The sequence below is a fragment of the Sminthopsis crassicaudata genome, chromosome 1 (assembly GCF_048593235.1).
Source record: "Sminthopsis crassicaudata isolate SCR6 chromosome 1, ASM4859323v1, whole genome shotgun sequence".
Taxonomy (NCBI): Eukaryota; Metazoa; Chordata; class Mammalia; order Dasyuromorphia; family Dasyuridae; genus Sminthopsis; species Sminthopsis crassicaudata.
In genome coordinates this window covers 2,012,380-2,028,152 of record NC_133617.1, presented here as the reverse complement: position 1 = coordinate 2,028,152, position 15,773 = coordinate 2,012,380, and the positions used below count along the sequence as shown (strand labels likewise).

At 48.0% G+C, this 15,773-nt stretch overlaps 1 protein-coding gene across 1 annotated transcript; it reads left to right on the top strand.

Moving 5' to 3' along the window:
- The first annotated feature begins 332 nt into the window (after positions 1 to 332).
- On the top strand, positions 333 to 10,619 carry LOC141554507 (immunoglobulin superfamily member 1-like). Its single transcript, XM_074286894.1, has 13 exons — positions 333 to 408; positions 906 to 916; positions 1,207 to 1,274; positions 1,454 to 1,489; positions 1,663 to 1,872; positions 2,710 to 2,846; positions 4,258 to 4,512; positions 4,846 to 5,145; positions 6,033 to 6,332; positions 6,781 to 7,068; positions 7,899 to 7,969; positions 8,080 to 8,117; positions 10,550 to 10,619. Exons 1-13 carry the CDS (start codon positions 333 to 335, stop codon positions 10,617 to 10,619), a joined length of 1,860 nt encoding a protein of 619 aa, XP_074142995.1.
- Positions 10,620 to 15,773: the final 5,154 nt, after the last annotated feature.

Genomic DNA, 15,773 nt, shown 5'->3' with positions numbered 1-15,773 from the left:
GTCGGGGGGCAGCTAGGTGGCGCAGTGAATAGAATTCACTTGAATTCAAGAGGACCCGAGTTCAAATCTGGTCTCAGACACTTAACATTTCCTTCCTGTGTGACCCTGGGCAAGTCACTTAACCCCAGCCTCAAAGAAAATTAATAATAATAATAATAATAATAATAATAATAATTTTGAGCTGGGTCTTGTCTAGATAGGATGCTGTCTCCTAGAACTCTGAGTCAGAAAAGCATTGAATAATGATATGCTACTCAGGCCAGAAGAGTCAGTGGTGTCCTGACTGACTCCTGAGATGTCCTGGTCAAGGCTCTATTATCAGGGTAGGTGCAATGGCTGACCATAGAGCAATCGGTGCAGCCAACACCAAGGCTGGCCAATCCTTGGCTGAAAAGTGTGCCCACTATGGTATCCTACAGGAGATGCAGTCACTGAGCCATTTATATGCCTGGAGATAAAGGGAAACAGATTCCTACATTATTTGCCTGATTTATGATTTTAACTGACTGGAAATCAGGAAAGGCTGTGGTCAAAACTTAACTTAGATCGTTACAAGCTATGTGAGCCAAGGCCAAAACATTAGCTCTGCCTCAGTTTGATCATCTGTAAAATGGGGACAATGGAGAGTCGACTTTCCAGGCTGCTGTAAAGATCAAATGAGAACATATGTGAAAAATATCTGCCAAGATGAAAGCACTATAGAAATGATATCCATCAATATTGTTTTTGTTCTTGTGCTTATGATGTGGATAATGATGTTCACACCAAGACAGCAGGAAATGACACTGAGACAGAAGTCGTACCATGCACGGAACATGTGCTCACCCTCCCTGTGAGCCAAGGGTCTGAGGTCAGGATCTGAGGCTGTGGTGTTAAGCCTTCGTGCCCAATCTTGGTGATTTCAGGGAAAGGCTACGTAAGGGGAATGCTGGTACTTTCTTGGAACAGCGAGGCATTTGTGGAGGCCCCAGACCCCTTTCAGTTGTCTTTGACACTAAAGAGGCATCAGTTTCTCCAGTCCTTGCCAGGCTCCATTTACCATGAGCCATGCTGATTTCCTCAGAACTCAGCCTTGAAGGACCATCCCTTTCATCAGTATAAGAGTGGAAGCTGTGGGGCCTGGGTTAAGGAGGCGTGAGGCAGCAGGGCTGGCTACCACATCCTGGGCCAGCCTCCTTTTGACCTGCCTTTTTCCGCTCTGCACAGTTGAGGCTGGACAGGACAGAACGCAAGATCCACCATGGACTCCACAGTAACTTTCCTGATCTCCATGGGTAAGTCTCCAGAGTCACACCAGGGTAGGGAAGGACATTGTGACAAGATTCTGAGCTGGCTCACCTGACCGATGGGGAAGAAACTTAAGGAGGACACAGAAGTACTGGGGGTGAAACAGGACCCCAATGTCTGCTCAAATGGTTCTTCCTTCATATTCTGACCTGAGCTTCTCTTACAGGACTGAGCCTGCACTGGGAGTCTACGGCAGAGATGGGTGAGTGCTGCCCCCTCCAACATCCCATTGTTCTTTTTGTACTCCTGGTCCCAAAACAATTCAGAAATCCACTCCGGGATAGGAACTTCAGAGTCCACAGGTGAAAGATTCACAGGGTGAGAGAAATCCTGAAAAATCTTGAATCTTTTTTCCTTGTCAGATGCCCTTTTCAGGCCGGCCCTTTGGGCTGACCCAAGTCCCGTGGTCCGCAAGGGAGCAGATGTGACCCTCAGGTGCCAGGGCCGACTGGGGAGTGACAGATTCCAGCTCTGGAAGGATGGAGAGCTCAGAGAGGAGAGAAATGACTCGTGGTCACGGGCGGACTTTGTGCTCAGGAAAGTAGATGACTTGAGAGATGCCAGAAGCTACAAATGCCGCTCTGGGTAGGGGCCCTTGTGGTCAGAGCTCAGTGACCCCCTGACCCTTGTAGTGACAGGTGAGGAGTGCTGGTATTAAGCCATCCCAGATGGCAAGGAACCAATCCTGGAATGGGAATCCCAGATTCCTCCCTAGAAAGTCAACTTCAATAAATGGGGCAAACCCTCAGGCTGTACTATCTTCCTCTCCTTTCTCCTTTGCTAAAGCTTCTCACAACTCACAGTGCTCTGGGAACCTGTCGCCCTTAAGCTCACATTTTGAGTTTTGAAATCTTCCTCAATAGCCCTAAGAGGAGGAGTACATGTGTACGTGATTCTCTTTTAGAAATGGGGAAAGTGAGACTTGGAGAGGAGGTAAGCTGACTTAAGTAGGTGAGCAGGTTCTTTAGTGTCAGGGGATTAGAAGCCATGTCTCCCGGCTCCAATCCCAGGGATCTTCCCCGACCTGCTCACAGTCCCTTGGTGATGCAGTCAGGAGAGCCAGACTACTCCTTTCTCAGATGATACCCAGCAGCCTTTGGGAGAAGAGGGACACAGCTTTCCCGGAGCAAATGGAATGTAGATGAACTTTTTCTTTCTTCTCCTAGGTCCAACCCAGCAACACCCTACATGTTCAGTTTTATCTCCCACCGCTCCCTTCTGTCCTCACTACCTTCCCATTACCCTGAACAGATGTTTCCCTCTGATGCCTTTCCCACCTTCACACTCGTTTTCCTGCACATGGTTCAAGTCCAGCTCAGACCCTGACTTTCCTGTTCGCCCTGATGGCAACAAATGGCACTGTCCTGCTCTTTGGCCCTCCCAGCATGCTAGCTTCACCTCTCTTTTGTGCCCACTCTTAAGATTGGGCCCCTTCCCCACATTTCATGTTGCCATCCACCTGGCGAGTGTTCGAAGGGAGCCTGCTGAAGAGGGAAAGAGCCTAAGAGTGGGAGCCAGAGAGGGGGGCTCAGAGACCTGCATCCCCAGCTTCTGGCTGGGTAACAGTGGGCTAGTCGCTGAAGATCTCAGCTCCCCCTTATGGCATGAAGAGGAAAGATTATATAATGGGGTCACTTGAACTCAAAACCTTGTGACCTCTGGGACTAGGAGGCCTCTGATGAGAGCAGGGATGGTGATTTTTCTACACCTTTGGGCTCCCCCAGTCACTGAGCAGGAAATGGCTGGTAGATGACGAGGGAGGGCAGGATCCTTACACATCAGTCCAGAGGGATCCCCCGTCCTCCCGTACCAGGATCTTCCCCACCACTGGCCGCACAAAGCTCTGCCACATCCTCTCTAGCTTCAGGGAGGGCTGGGCAAGGATAAGCAGGGCAAAGAGCAGTCATTGTGCAACAGTGTTGGAAAATGGCAGAGCCCTTCTTGAGAAGTTGAATTTCTCTCTAAGCACCTTCCACCCCACATGGTCCTGGGATTGTTAGAAACCAAGAGCTTTCCAAACCCCGAAGCTGAGGAAAAGGTCTGAATTTGCCAGTGATGTTGCATTAGCATCCCTCCTTAATGGAGCAAGCCCAGGCTCTTGTGCCAGAGCTCGATTCCTTGAAGGAGGTGAGAAGGGGGCAGCTGGGGCAGGGTGACTCCTCTGTCCAGGACTCTGCCCTTCCCATGGCTCTGCACTTTCACAGCCTTCCTGGGCTCAGAAAATTTTTCTGATGATCCTGAGAGTCATGTTACTAACCAGTGAAATGGGTGACAGTGTAGCATTCTTGGTTGGTTTTCTGGGGGTTTTGCAACCAGCCTTCTCTTCAGTAATCACCTCGAGAAGAGTCAGGTGTTAAAGTCCAAATCCTTTATTATCTCCTTCACAATTTAGTTTTCTTGCCTGGGGCCTGGGCCAGCTTTCTGGAGAGCCTTTCAGACCGGCCTTGGTCTCCGTGGGGGAAGTACAGGAGGCCAGCCTCCACGGTGCTGTGAGATGAAGGAATGAATCTGGCTCTGAGTCCCAGGGCTTGGGCTCCATTTCCAGCCACCACAAAAGATGGTCCCGCCCTGGCTGAGTTTGTCCCAGCTCATATCCTCTATTACAGCTAAATCCATTCATCCTACTGAGTGTGAGCCAATCATTATACCACTAGGGAGCCATTATTTGTGGTAAAATTAAATCAATTAGAGAACTATTAAGCACCATGCTAAACTAGATAACCATTGTCTCATCAATTCCACTGTTAGTACTTGGTAAGAATCCTTGTTTTAAGTACAGGGTTCTGGCCCATTGCAGACAGGACTGGAAACAGAGGTTTGGTCAGGGACCTTCAGCCCTCCCTATCCCTGCTAAGCTATTTCAGGCAGTGCTGGGAAGGGCTGGTGGTAAGAGATCAGGCTCTCATTTCCTTCATCCTTTCACAGTAGACCTCCCCAGACCCAACATTTCACCTTCACATGGCTTCCCAGTATCTTCAGCAACAACAGTGACCATCTCCTGCCAAATGCCATCACCATCCTCCTCTCACGACTACATGTTTGCCCTCCTGGAGGCAAAGAGCCTGGAGCCCTTGCAGCTGCAAAGTCCTGCACAGAGCCAAGCTGTTTTCTCACCTCCATCTGTGAAGGCTGAGGACACTGGGAGCTACAGATGTATTTACTACAGGAAAACACCCCCCTACAGGGGGTCATATCCCAGCCATGCCCTGGAGCTGACTGTGTCTGGTGACTACAGATGGACACACCAAAGGGTCCAATTCCAGCCCCGATGGACACACTCTAAGCGTCCAATTCCAGCCCCAACATAGGGGGGCCCATAGAGCTATGGGGACAGAATCAAATCCACAGATTATTGAGGGATGGTTTGGGGGAGGGAGACTTTGGTGCTCTAGCCTGTTCTATATGGACTCAGCTTTGAGCCTCAAGATAATGTGGATGTTCCCAGCCAAAAAAGTGGGAACAGGGGCAAAATTTCTGCTATCCCTGGCATTGGGTGGTAAAAAGAGGGTGCCTAGAGATGACATGGGACCTTGACAACTGTCACCCCTTTCTCTTCAGGACCATTCCCCAAGCCTACTCTGTGGGCCAAAGCTGACCTTGTGATGGCCCCGGGCACCAGCAGCACTCTGTGGTGCTCAAGACCCAGGCTGTCTTCTCTTAAGGAAGTGACTTTCACTCTATGGAAAGCTGGGACCCGAGAGCCCTTACAGCAGAAGCCCTCAGCAGATCTCTGGACTGACTTCTCCCTCCCCTCGGTAACACCCAGGGACACTGGGAGCTACAGCTGTACTTACAAGGACAGGGCCACCTCTGGTAAAGAATCAGTGCCCAGTGATGCCCTGGAGCTGGTGGTGCCAGGTGAGCAAGTTGGGTACCCAAAAGAGTGGTAAGAACCACCCCTCTCCTCTCTGCCCACATGGGGACAAGGGCATGGTGTCTACACAGCCAGCTCTTGGGATTTTGAATCTTGGGTAAAATCTTATTCGTTCCTGAGTTGGGAGACAGGAGAAGAAGCACAGAGACTAAGACCTGAAAGGGACTTTGGAGGTTCTTGAGGCTAAACCCTCCCAATACCAAGGAACAAACAAGACCCTGAGAGGAAAGGACTTGCCCAGGGTTGCCTAACAAGTGAGGGGCAAAGCTTAGACACAAGTCTAAGCTTTTTCACTCCTGGACTCTAATCTGAGACCAAGATCTTTGTTTCAGACGAGAAGGGAAAGGAGTAAGAGGACATGAGCTTCATTCCCGGGGATTCATCAGATGTATGAGATCAAAGACTGGGTGAAATCCCTCCAGTTGGGCAGTGTCCTTACACCCCTGGCTAGCACCAGCCAGATATCTAGTCAAACATCTCATGTACAAAAGACTTAAAGGAAGCTCATGGATCAAGGATGGAAGCTGGGTTTGGAATTTGGAAGATTCATCTTCCTGAATTCAAGTCTGGCTTCCATACCATTACTACATTCGTGATCCCGAACATTTCAGTTAATTCTGTTGATCTCATCTCCTTTATCTGTAAAATGAGCTAGACAAGAAAATGACAAAGTATCTCAATATCTTTGTCAAGAAAACTCTAAATGGGGTCCTTATCATTGGACATGATTAAAAACCACCTGGACAACCAAAGTGGACTGACACAGACCCAATGAGTGAGCCACAGTCACACAGCAAATGGAGGCAGGGCAGGGACTTGACCTAGGTGTCCTGACCTCCAGCCTCCTCTCATCCCCATTATTCCTTCACAGGATCTCTGCCCAAGCCTTCCCTCTCAGCCCTCCCAGGCCAGGTGGTGGAGCCTGGGAAGCACGTGACTCTCCAGTGCAGGCAGCCCCCTCGGTCAGCACTCTGGAGAGCGACATTCACTCTGCTGAAGGTGGGCAGCCCTCAGCCCCTGCAGAGCCAGAGCCCAGCTGGCACCTCAGCTGACTTCCCCCTCCTCTCTGTGAGGGCCCAGGATGCTGGCAACTACACTTGTGTCTACTATAGGAAGATGGCTCCATACCAGGTGTCTGAATGCAGTGAGGTCCTAGAGTTCCGGGTGACAGGTGAGAGTGTATTCATGTTCTCAAGGCATAAAACAGAGGGATGGGAGGTATGATTGAAAGGCAATCCAGAAAATCTGTGAGGACATCGTTTTGGGCTCATTTTATTATCATGAAGTAGAGGTTGGGCCAAAACTGCCTGGGTATCAGAATACAGAGTCCAGGAAAAAAGGTCCTGCTCAGTCACTGCACCACTCTCAGGGGACAAGAATAGAAGGAGAAACAACCTGCTTGTTGTTAGCTAGATAACCCCAAAGAACACCTAAGGTTTACCATCTCTCCCCATTAAGAGAAATCTACTTAGAGCAAGGAATGGTCAGAGTTAATGGAAGCTGGAGTTGATGGTCAGGGAATTCTTCAGACCTCTACAGTCTTGCTCCCCATCCACACTCCCTCATCACAACTATGGGGGTGAGGCTTGAGCATCTCTTCTCTCTCTTTGTATTTCCAGATGAGCTTCCCAAGCCTTCGCTCTCAGCCTCACCTGGACAAGAGGTGGTCTCAGGAACCAATGTGACCCTCCTTTGCTGGGGGCCTTCATGGATTCCTAGGTTTGTTCTATACAAGGAGGGAGTTGAAGAAATCCTGCACAGCATGGAAGTCCGTGAAGACAGGGCCAGGTTCTCCTTGACTCATGTGACCCCCGAGCATTCTGGCAATTACACCTGCAGCTATCAGCTGGGCACCAATGAAAGTCTCTGGAAGCAGCCGAGTGATGCCCTGGAGCTTCTAGTGAGAGGTGAGAGCAGGATGATGGGAAAATGACAATAAGTACTTCATTTCTCAGCCCCTACAAAGAAAGGAAAGCATGGCCTTGGTTCTGGCCAAGAGATAGAGGGTAAGGTCTCTAGACTTTGACACTGTCCTCATTTCCAGGCCAATGGATGTCCAGTGTGTGAGCTGAGGCATAAGACATTCTTCCTTATTCCTTTACACACACACACACACACACACACACACACACACACACACACACACACACTCACACACACACACATACAAACATGAATAGGATTTGTACCAAACTGTTGAATGCTAGTGGTGATGGGAGGTTGTAGAGGGAATAAGAGAAAAACTTAGTAATAATTATATAGGAAAGGTAAGCGTTCCTTTGCACAGTTATTTATGAAGATTCTTCTCTGCCCCCAATCCATGTTCAGACCCCAGTAACAACTTGATCATCATCCTCAGCTGTGTTTCCTTTCTTCTCCTCCTCCTCTGCCTTCTCCTGTTTGCATTCCTCTGCCATGGATCCATCCCTGTGGGTGAGTTTGGGGAAGAGAGGATGAAACAGAAATAATAAGGACTAGACCTCCATTTCCTTTTTTGAAGTCTTCCCTGACTTTATTTCTTTGTGCCCATGTCTCTCTCCCAGGGTCTTTGAGAGGATACAGCCTTCAGAGGTAAGGAGACTCCACTCTTCTTCCCATTGTCCTTGGTTCCTTCTTTTCCATGTAACCTGAACTCTCTGAACTGGAAAGAGATTCTGGTGAGGAGAAGAAGCTGACAGAACCTCCCAGAGTGAATTCCATCTCCTTATGTTATTTCTTCCCTTTCTCCCTACTGTAGCTGTTGCTCTTGCTTTCCTTGGAGTACCTGCCTATCTCATCATCCTGACGGACTCAGAGAGGACAACCCATGTAAGTTATCTGGTCAGGAAAAGAGCAGGATCCTGGGATGGGGGAGGAATAGTAGAAGGAAATCTTTGTTCTGGGAACTTGTGAATGATATAATCTTCCCTCCACCTCAGATTCAGAAGCTGCCGAAGACAGACCAGGACAACTATTCGTAAGTTAATTCCATCCTGTCTTCTACCTCAAAAAACTTTCAAACTTGACCCTAACTTTTAACAGGGTTTGGTTGGAAAAGATCTTTCTTATTTCTTCTCTTCCAGTATAATGCCTTTAAAATGAGTATCTCTTAAATTAGTGAGAATATGTAAATAACATTTCCATAACTATACTTCAATATCATTTATTTCCTTCATAATTCTTTTTAGTACAGTGTGAGACTGAGAAGGTATCTATAGCTTTCCCAAACGAGTCTTCAAAGCTTTCACAACAGAACTAGATTAAGAACTGCCACTGTGAAGTCACTCACTGTTCCCTCCCTCTTATATTTCTCCTTCAGGTCGCCATGGCTGAAGAGCCACAGGAAGTGACGTACACTCAGTTGAACTTAAGAACCTTGAATAAGAAAAAAAAGGGATGCCAAGGAGATACCCATAGAACCTATGTTCTATGACACTGTATTTTTAGACTGAGGATTTGGGCACTTTTCACAAAGGAATTCTCTACTTTCTTCTCCTCTTCTATCTCTTCTCCTCTCCCTGATCCTCAACCTAGAGTAGACTCTCTCCTCCTCCAGAGTGCCAGCCTGGAGTTTCTGGAGACAAAAGAACATTATGTATTGGCGCCCAACATGGGGCAAGGACTTTCAGAGGAGCTAGCCCGGACATTCCCAGAGGGGGAAGGGGAAGAGGGCGGGGTACATTGGAGATGACCATGGTACTACCTGCCAATCCATAGGTCTACTGATCAGAGTTTAATTTTGGTTTCACTGGACTATCTAGGTAGTAGAATAGGGGTCACAGTTCTAGGACATAAAAGATCTGAAAGATGCATTTATTTTTACTCTGTAGAACAGACATAGATTTCTTCTTACATCACAGAGGAGTTAATAAATAAGGAGTGATATTCTGTAGCCACCATCTCTGAAAATTATCCTCAAGAAAAATAGGAGAATATGTTCAAACTAGTAAACTAGATAAATAGTTTCTATGACCTCCTTCTGATTGAAATCCCCCTCCCCCCTGTACTAATTCTTTTAGAAATGCCAATGAAATGACTATGGCAATACCTGATGTTAATAAAGCTCTTTCAACTCTTTGTTTATAGCTTATGTTGCCAGATGTTCACAAATCATCTCTTTAATGCTGTTTCCTAGATGTCCAAGATACTTTTTAATATTCCAAAGACTCCAAACTCAGCCACAGATTGCTTAAACAATTACATTTCTCTTTTCAGAATAATGTCTCCCTTTTTTTACTTCTAAAAAAGTATATGTCTTCACGTTAACAAAAAAGTATATAAGAACATCACGTGACCTTTGTGCACAGGACTACCAAGCCTATTTAACTTATTGCTTGACTTTGGAATATTTGTTCCTTGCTAATATTTCCACCCTTTTCACAATTCAAATCACCTTTGACTTTTACATAAACGTGCTGCAGATATATTGATATTTGATTAATAGAAGTGTAATAAGTTTCTCTTTTTTAAAAGTATTCATATTAAGAAAAAGATATCTCTATCAGTGGACTAAAGAGAAAGTGAAAAAATTCAATATATGTGTTGGCTATGGAAAGAGGCAGTTTTATGACAGTGATTGTGCTTTGGGGCTTTCCTTGACCAGTTTCATCGTGAGAACATCAGAATATAGGAAATGTGAGGGTCCTGAGACTTGCAAATGAGAGGGGCTTTTGTTAAATGACCCAATATGGAGAGTCCAAAGTGTTAAGAGGAAATAATGTTTTTTACAATTAGAAGAAAGGTGAGAACTCAGCCCTATTCTATTTTATTATTCTATTTTTATTATTCTATTTTATTATATGTAATATCATCATTGTATAAGAAATTCTATGATAGATGATATATTATGTTATATAAAATTATTGTATAATATCATATAATATTTGTTATATCCTATTATTATATGATATTGCCATTCTGTAAGAAATGATCGTGGATCACAGCATAGCATTTTCATTCTTTTTGTGGTTGCATGGTGGCATTTTATTTTCTTTCTCAGTTTGGTTGGTTTTGATTTGATTTCTTTTGGGCAGTGAGATGATTTAATGCATATGTGTGCATATTTTGGATTTAACATCCATTTAACAATATGTTTCATATATATTGCCTAACTGGTCATATGTGGAGGGAGTGAGGGGAAAGGGAAGAAATTGAAACACAAGGTTTTGCAAGGGTTCGTGTGGCAAAACTGTCTGTGCATAGAGGCATTGTGGGCCTCCTATACACCAGACCAAAGCATAAAATTGACAGGCAGGACCAATAAGAGAAAAGAGATTCTTTTTCCCCTAGATGGTCCTTGACTCTGGGCAGAACATCATTAGCCAAGGCGGATTGAGTCCGACCTTGCCCATCTGCTCTACTGTGCATTGCACTGGGTAAGCCCTCCTCACTCTCCCTCATCCCCTGCAGTTGGAGGCCAAAGGAATGCTTCTTTGTTGTCTGCCAGTTGACGTGTGTGAGTGTCTCCTTGTGTCTGTGAGTGGGTGGGTGTGAGTGGGTGAGCATCTGAGCATGGCTGCATGGCAGGATGTGTCTGTGTGTGCTTCTGTGAGCATTTCAATGTTCTAGTCTCCAAGGGGCTGCTCATTCCAAGAAGAGGGAATCCCAGGAAAAGTCTGGGATGAGGAAAGAGGGGTCCTGGCCACTGTCATTCTTGGGAGACAAAGGTGTCTTCTCCAAAATTCTTGGATCCTGGGGCAAATCTTCCGAGACTGTCTCTGTGAGAGACGTCCAGATTTCCTGTTGCAGACTTTGGGCTTCTTGGGCTCCAGGGGCAGGCTGCATTGGCTGGGAGGACCCAGAGGGGAGACAGTCGCTCCTGGTCCCCTGGGAGTTTTCTGAGAGGCAGCCGGGTGCCTCCAGTAGGGAGAAGAGAGCCTCCTCGGGACTGGGCTCATGAGGCATGGCAAGTGGAGAAGTGGGGGGCCCCATGGCCACATCTTCCAAGCTTGGCAGACTCCTGCTGTGGCTGCTGCTGGGAGGGGAGTAAAAGAAAGAGTGCAAGGATGGCTGGGGCTGCTGGGGGGCACTCCAGAGGACAGGGATCCCGCTCCTGTTTTCCAGGATAGGAGCCTCTTGCACACCCAGCAGGTGGCCAGGGCCCTCAGAAGCTGCCTCTGAGAAGGTGGAGGGGCTGCACGCTGCAGCTGTAACAAGCAGGTCCTGGGCTTCTCCATCGGACCTCCCTGAACCCGTTGCCTGGCTGCCTGAAGGAGCAGGAGATAAACGTCTCCTCTTGGGAGCTCCCTCAGCCAGGGCTGCCTCTTCCAGCTCTGTTTGGCTCGGAAGGAGCCAGATTTGCTCTTCAACACTTGGCTCTCCGTGGGCTCCAGGGACAGGGTGCAGAGGTAGAGATGGGCGGCTGTCCCCACCGCTGTCCTGGGAGGGTTCTGCCGGCAACGTGGGCTCCTGCAGGAGGTGGAGCAGACCCTCTAGACCGAAGCCATAAGACCCGGGGAGTGGAGCAGTGGAGGTCTGCAGGCTGCTGGGAGTGCAGTCCAAGCCCCAGTCCAGGGGCTGCTGGGGCTGCTGCATGGCCCAGCAGGCCGCGGGGATCGCGCTGTTCCCCCCCTGCACAGCGGCCTCTTCTGTTCCCAGCAGGCCGCCAGGGCGCTCAGCAGCTGCTGCTGGGGAGGCTTTGGCGCTGGCTTCTGGAGCCGGCAGCCGCTGGGCCTGGGCTGCTCGCTGGGGCCTCGCTGAGGACATGGCGGGGCTGCCTGCAGGCCCAGGAGACAGACGCCTCTTCTTGGGGGCCCTTTCCCCCGGGGCTGCAGCTTCCGAGTCCGTCAGGGTGCCGCCAGGCCAGATTTCCCGCTCCCGGGCCTGGCGCTCTTGGGGCACTGGCCGTTGGCCGGCGGGGTCCGGAGCCGCCTCTGAGGAGGGGGCGGCGGCGGCTGGTCCCGGCGGCTGCCCGGCGCTCAAGGCTCCTGCCGAGGGCGCGTCTGTGCGGAAGGCCCTGGCATAGGGATTGTGCTCGATTTTGAGGCGGATGAGCTCCCGGTTGCGATAAGCAGTCACGGCAATGAACTCGGTCTCGGGGAAGCTGAAGACGTGGCTCCGGGAGGGGGCGCCCGGCGCTTCCTGGTCTCCACAGGCCACTTCTTCCACGTGGAGCCGGGGCCGGTACCGGTGCTGAGACCGGAGCCGGAGGGCGCGCGGCGCGCTCCGGCCAGCGGGCTCCTCGTTGCTGAGCTTGAGCATTTTAAAGGCGATCTCGCGCCCCATCCAGTGCGCGCCCGTGTTGGGGGAGTCTGGGTGCGCATACACCTGGCTCCCGGGAACGTGGCTCTGTTCGGGTCCATACGGAGCCCACCCGGCCTCCTCATAGCGCCAGTGATGCTGGTCGACACGCACCATGTCCACAAAGACGCGGTAGCGGGCCCGGGGGTCCATGCCCCGGATGTGGTAAGCCAGGAAGGGGAACATGGCCCGGCCCGGCCTGCTGAGGCGCATTTCGTTCTGCTGCCGATGGAACGTGAGCCACAGGGAATGGTTGCAGAGGACGACCTGGAGCGTTCCGGAGCAAGCGGCGCCGCAGTTCTCCAGGGGAGGCTGCTGGGGCCCCGATGGGCCCAGACAGGAGAAGGGCCGGGATCCGCGCCCTGCGGGGCGTCAGGAGCACAGCCCATCGGGGGCTGGTTCTCAGCTCCGACGCCTTCCCTGTGGGGCCCCCCGGGAGGGGCGGTCCTGCCCGGCGGCACTGGGGCCTGGGGCCTTCATGGCCAAGGGCATGGCCGCCTGAGGGCCTAGAGGGGCTGCGGGAGTGAGCATCGCTGCTGGACTGGCCACGTCCTCCTTAGGGCCGGTCTGTAGTGTTCTCTTGTCCGTCAATTAAAATCCTTCTCCGGGAGGAGGTTTCTTTTCTTGAAATCCTTTTCTCCCGGAGCAGGCTTCTTCTGGAGCCTCCAGCCAGAGCAGAGGTTGAATCTGGAATCCTCTTCTTCCTCAATCCTGGCTCTGAATCTCCTCGAGCTTCCCTGAAGTTCTCCTGGGAAGTCTAGTCCTTAACCCACTCCAGACTGCTTCCTTACCAACTGCCTTCTCCTTTTATCCTCCCAGAGAAGGGGATTGTGGGTACTCCCAGGGGCCTGTGGGAACTCCTACTTGCTCCTTTTAAAGGGGTAAACTCCTTTTCAGAAGTCTAAAGGTGTAAACTCCTTTTCAAGGTGTGAACTAAAGATGTGAACCCTGAGCTAGAGAATTGTTAAGGACCGACTTAGCTCTTAATAAGGACCTAACATCTCCCCTTTTCTTTTGATTTAGAGCATAGGGTGGTCATGACTTTGAAACCTAAATCCATCAACATGGGAGGTATTTCCTATAATTACAGAAATTACATGAAGGTATAGTATTATGACACATGCTAGAAGTAATGTAACAAATAACATGATGAAATAATCATCAATTGAGAATTTATACATGTCCATAAGCCCCTTGTCCATTAGTTCATGTGCCAGAAATCCAATAAATTCCTGCAAGTTTTAAAATCCTACAATAGTCTCATCTTCTTTTTCTTTCATCTAACATTACTAAAACCACTTGGACGAAATTGTAGGTATGAAGTGTATCTTTGGAAATTAAGTTTGGTTTGGAATTGTAGTGTTCACTTAATTCCTCTCCCTACTAATTCCCATTCCTCTAGATCCAATTCTTTTTCCAGAGAAAAACAAGGACATATGACCTGCACAGTTTTTAAAAGTTCAGTGATCTCCTAAAATCACAAGCTTTTCATAATCTTGTCAATGCTCTCTAAACAGTTTCCTTGAACAGAAACAGAAGGCTGTTTTCTAAAAATTTGCCCCATTGTGCTGGAATTCTACTTTAGCTCTTTAAGAAAGTTTCCTTGTTAGTCACACTGATTTCTGGGTCAGTTCCTCAGATCTCACAGGAGATGAGTCAGTCAATAAGCATTTGTTATGTGTTCACTACATGCCAGGGACATTGCCAAGAATTCCCCCACTAATTATCTACACTCAAACTTTCAGTAGGGTTAATAATGAAGGGGGGCAATGTGATTCATATCAGGCTGCCTGAGCTCTGGACCCTATAATCTAATCTTAGAATGAGTCTCTTTAAAGTTCATGAGTTCTGTGGAATTTGTTGCTAGCTTCTGATCTGCTCCCCACTCCTGCAGGTGGCTGCCCAAAAATTACCAGCAGGTTCCGGCCTTGATGTTTGCCATGGAGGAAATCAATAGAGACCTTCGACTGTTCCCTAACACTACCCTGTTATTTCACATCTACAACACCTACTGTAAGGATTCCAGGACATTGGAGAGCTCCCTGCAGTAGCTGTCAGGTCAGGGCCTGACCTCCTCTCCAAATTTTAGCTGCAAGAGGCAGGACAAGGCAATAACTGTTATTGGCGGAGCCATGTCTGCTCTTTCTGTCCAGATAAGAACACTACTAGAGCTCTTCAGATTCCCACAGGTAGGGAGTCTTGGACATCTCGTACCCCTTTTTTGAAAGTAAACTGATGTCCAAAATCAAACAAGATAAAGGAAAGAAAGGATACTTTTATTTTGTGCTTGCTATGTGCCACACGTGTTCTAAGAGCTCTAAAATACAGCATTTGACCTTTAGAAGTATGTTGAGAGATTTATTGTTGTTATTAATCTTCCTTTTACTATTTAAGAAATTGTAGCTGAGAGAAATTAATTGACTTGCCCAAGATCACACAGAAAATAAGATTTAGAGTTTTTTATTCGTTGTTTTTTTAATGTCTCTAGGCCCAAAAGTCTATCCATTGTGCAACTAGATGCACCTAGTTGTTACATAATCCAAGAGGATTTGAATTGAGAACTTTCTTATTTGAGGCCAAAATTCTGAGACAAGAAAACAATGAAATCCATCCTTCCATGGCTGGCAGTGTAAGTTCACACTGACACTGGTGCTTAGGAGTTATTATGGTCAAGAAAATTCCTCATTTGGTGGCCAACATTTTGGTCCACTTTGTTCTCTTCTTCCTAGGTCATGTCTTTTAACTTGATCTCTGCTGGGATGTCCTTGCAAAAATTAAAGTCTTTTTATGCATCATAACACCAAGAGATTGGCAAAAAGACTGTACTTATGAAACAGATTTAGTCATTTACTTATTATACATGGTAGAATTCTCGCAAATAATGTAAACTGGAGTGTCTAAATTGAAAGAAAACAAAAACTGATGTTAAGAGAATTGAAACATGAACTCTTTTAATGTTAGAGCTTGTTGTTATTAGCTCACAGGAGGAATGTGGGTACCAAGTATTCTTATTAAGAAATCTCATTAAATAACGATTTTAAATATCAATGAACTTTAAGGGGCTAATTGCTATCAAGTAATAATTCAGAGTTGTGAGAATCCTGGTGGGGACTAATGAGCAATCCCATTTAAAGACATGTGCAATCTCCCATGATTACCCCTCAACGGAGAAGTATCCAGTTGTCTTCAGGGAATATGGCCAGCCAGCGAGAAGGGATCAGGAGAGTGAGTCCACGGCCTGCTCACTGGACTGGTAACATTCCTTTAGGTAAATCACTTCACTCACAGGACTCTAGGGAATTATAAACATCGATGTTGTAGAGAAGGTTCAGACCTGCTTTAGTTGCTTTTCAAAGCAACCTTCTGAGGTAGGGGTAACTTTCTCAGCACTGGC

Bases quoted from the DNA above. Each gene is read 5' to 3' on its own strand.
- LOC141554507 (XM_074286894.1), top strand. From the start codon at position 333: ATGGCTGACCATAGAGCAATCGGTGCAGCCAACACCAAGGCTGGCCAA. The intron at 1,275-1,453 runs GTAAGTCTCCAG...CTTCTCTTACAG, and splicing joins AACTTTCCTGATCTCCATGG to GACTGAGCCTGCACTGGGAG. The intron at 6,333-6,780 runs GTGAGAGTGTAT...TTGTATTTCCAG, and splicing joins CCTAGAGTTCCGGGTGACAG to ATGAGCTTCCCAAGCCTTCG.